Source organism: Penaeus monodon, chromosome 20 (assembly GCF_015228065.2).
Source record: "Penaeus monodon isolate SGIC_2016 chromosome 20, NSTDA_Pmon_1, whole genome shotgun sequence".
NCBI lineage: Eukaryota > Metazoa > Arthropoda > Malacostraca > Decapoda > Penaeidae > Penaeus > Penaeus monodon.
In genome coordinates this window covers 17,356,326-17,358,381 of record NC_051405.1, presented here as the reverse complement: position 1 = coordinate 17,358,381, position 2,056 = coordinate 17,356,326, and the positions used below count along the sequence as shown (strand labels likewise).

The 2,056-nt window shown below is 41.5% G+C and overlaps 1 protein-coding gene across 1 annotated transcript in view; it reads left to right on the top strand.

Moving 5' to 3' along the window:
• Positions 1-2,056, top strand: part of LOC119585657 (plasma kallikrein-like) — a gene marked incomplete at its 3' end in the record, with an annotated part of 8,811 nt that overhangs the window by 3,771 nt on the left and 2,984 nt on the right. Inside the window, 2 exon segments of the mRNA XM_037934332.1 lie at positions 1,123-1,278; positions 1,528-1,637. Of these exon segments, the coding sequence (XP_037790260.1) occupies positions 1,123-1,278; positions 1,528-1,637 (266 nt within the window).

Here is a 2,056-nt window from a genome sequence, read left to right as displayed (position 1 = left end):
ATTTTATACGCCACTCCTTCGTTCCCCATTTCATAATATATAATTGCGTTTACTGGAATTTTATACACCTTTCCTCACCGGTCATACATGTTAGCTTCCCCGCCCACAGCTACCCACAAAACCTAGAACCCAACAATACATATTGTTATCATATTAGTAAATTTGATGCATTTGGTTACGTCAGCATTGCGGCTATCCACATATACTGTAGCAGGATTCATGAGTAAAAGTGAAATTCTATGCTTGGTGAATTATTTTACAACGAGGATTCTTCCAGTCCATTTAAGGGATAGCACGAGGAAGTAAGAGGACAGAGCTCCCGCTTCTGCGGCCCAACGAAAACAGTATACCAGGTATAACTGCATGTTGTTGATCACATACACTCAGAAGCACTAATTTCTTCTCCCCAGTAGCTGGAGTTGTGGCCAATGACGAAGCCGCATATATTGTTCTCGAACTATGCGATAACATTTAGAAAGGTCTTCTAAGTGTACGCGTGTTCATGCCTCTTCTGTTCGACACTATGGTGCCCTAGACCAGATTTGCTCAAAATGGTTGATATCTACCCACAGGGGTCGACGGGACCATCCAAGGGGTCGATGAATAGCCAGGGGGTCGAAAGGGAGTCGGTGAATGTTTACTGGGGGGAGTGGGTGAAGAGCCCACTCAAGGCTCCAGTTTTAAAATCTCAATACTAATTTGTAAAAATCTGAAGAATCAAACACAGCTATATTTTAGAATATTATTCTAATGAATTTCTGAAATTCGGACAATGGGTAAAAATTTCATTACATCTTCAGAAATTTCAGAAGCTCTGGCAACACTACCTTCAACCAAGCTTCCTCCTTCATCGCAGGTTAAAGTTCTATCTACTGCTATTACTACTACTCTTTCTAAAGTTTCGTTTCTGTAGAAGAAATTCTTTTTGTGTATACATTCCGTGAGTAAAGATTTTTTTTTAAGTTTTCGCCTGTGATTGAACTTCTTTGAATTAAAAACTAGGACGTCGATAGAAAATTTAAAATTCCATTGTGGGTCGAGTAAAAAAGTTTGGGAACTCTCCCCTAGTCGCTGTTTATATACCACGTCACCTTATTTTCATATGCCCACGTCTGCGTTCAGGAGCTGAGGTTCGGAAAGGCGCTGTGCGGAGGCGCCATCATCACGGAGGACCACGTGCTCACCTCGGCCGTCTGCTTCGACACGTACGGGAGTCACTCTGTCGTGGTCAGGGCGGGCGACTTCAACGTAGACTTTGTCGAGACCAGCTTCGAGGAGGTGAGTTCTGCCTCCTCTTATTTCTGCTAGTTCTGATTTGCGTTCTGTTCTCCGTTCTGGTTTGGGATTTCTGTTTAAGGCTACTTATTATTTATTTCTTCTTTCTCTATGAGTCCTCGTAACTGTCCTCTTATCAGGAAGGCCAACGTTACAAAAATAATTAATAAGTAAATGAACAAATAAAAGGTAGACCACATAATTTTATCAAGAGGCAAAATCCCTTTCACGAGGGTCGTCTTTCGCTTCCAGGAATTCGACATTGACAAAGTCTGGATTCATGAGCAGTACAAAGAGCTGGGGAAGTACGATAACAGCATCGCCCTCGTCAAGATCCAGCGGAAGAACGGGAGAGGTTTCAGGTAAGGATGGTGCTGACGTCTTCCGTAGCTGAAGCTCTTTCTAGGTTTCCTCTTCTGTAAACGAAATTCTTTGTCTAGGATTCAAAGGCCCTTTTAAGGTTCTTCTTTAAGTGAAGTGCTTTCTAGGATTCCCTTTCCGTAAATGAAATAGTTTATCTAGGATTCCTCTTCTGTAAATGTTTTTTCTAAGATTTCCTTTCTATGAAAAAATTCTTTTTATGTATCCCTTCCGTGAGTTAAGATCTTTTTAGGTGTTCTCCTGTGACTGAACTTCTTTGAAGGTTTCTATCTTGCAGCTGTAATTCCACATAGGTTTCTTTCCTAAGTTCATAAACCTTTTCTCATATGTAGCTGGTGTTCTCTCTCGGGGTTTTCATTGTATTTTGGAGCTTGCTGTGTAAGGGCGTGTGTGTCTCGAA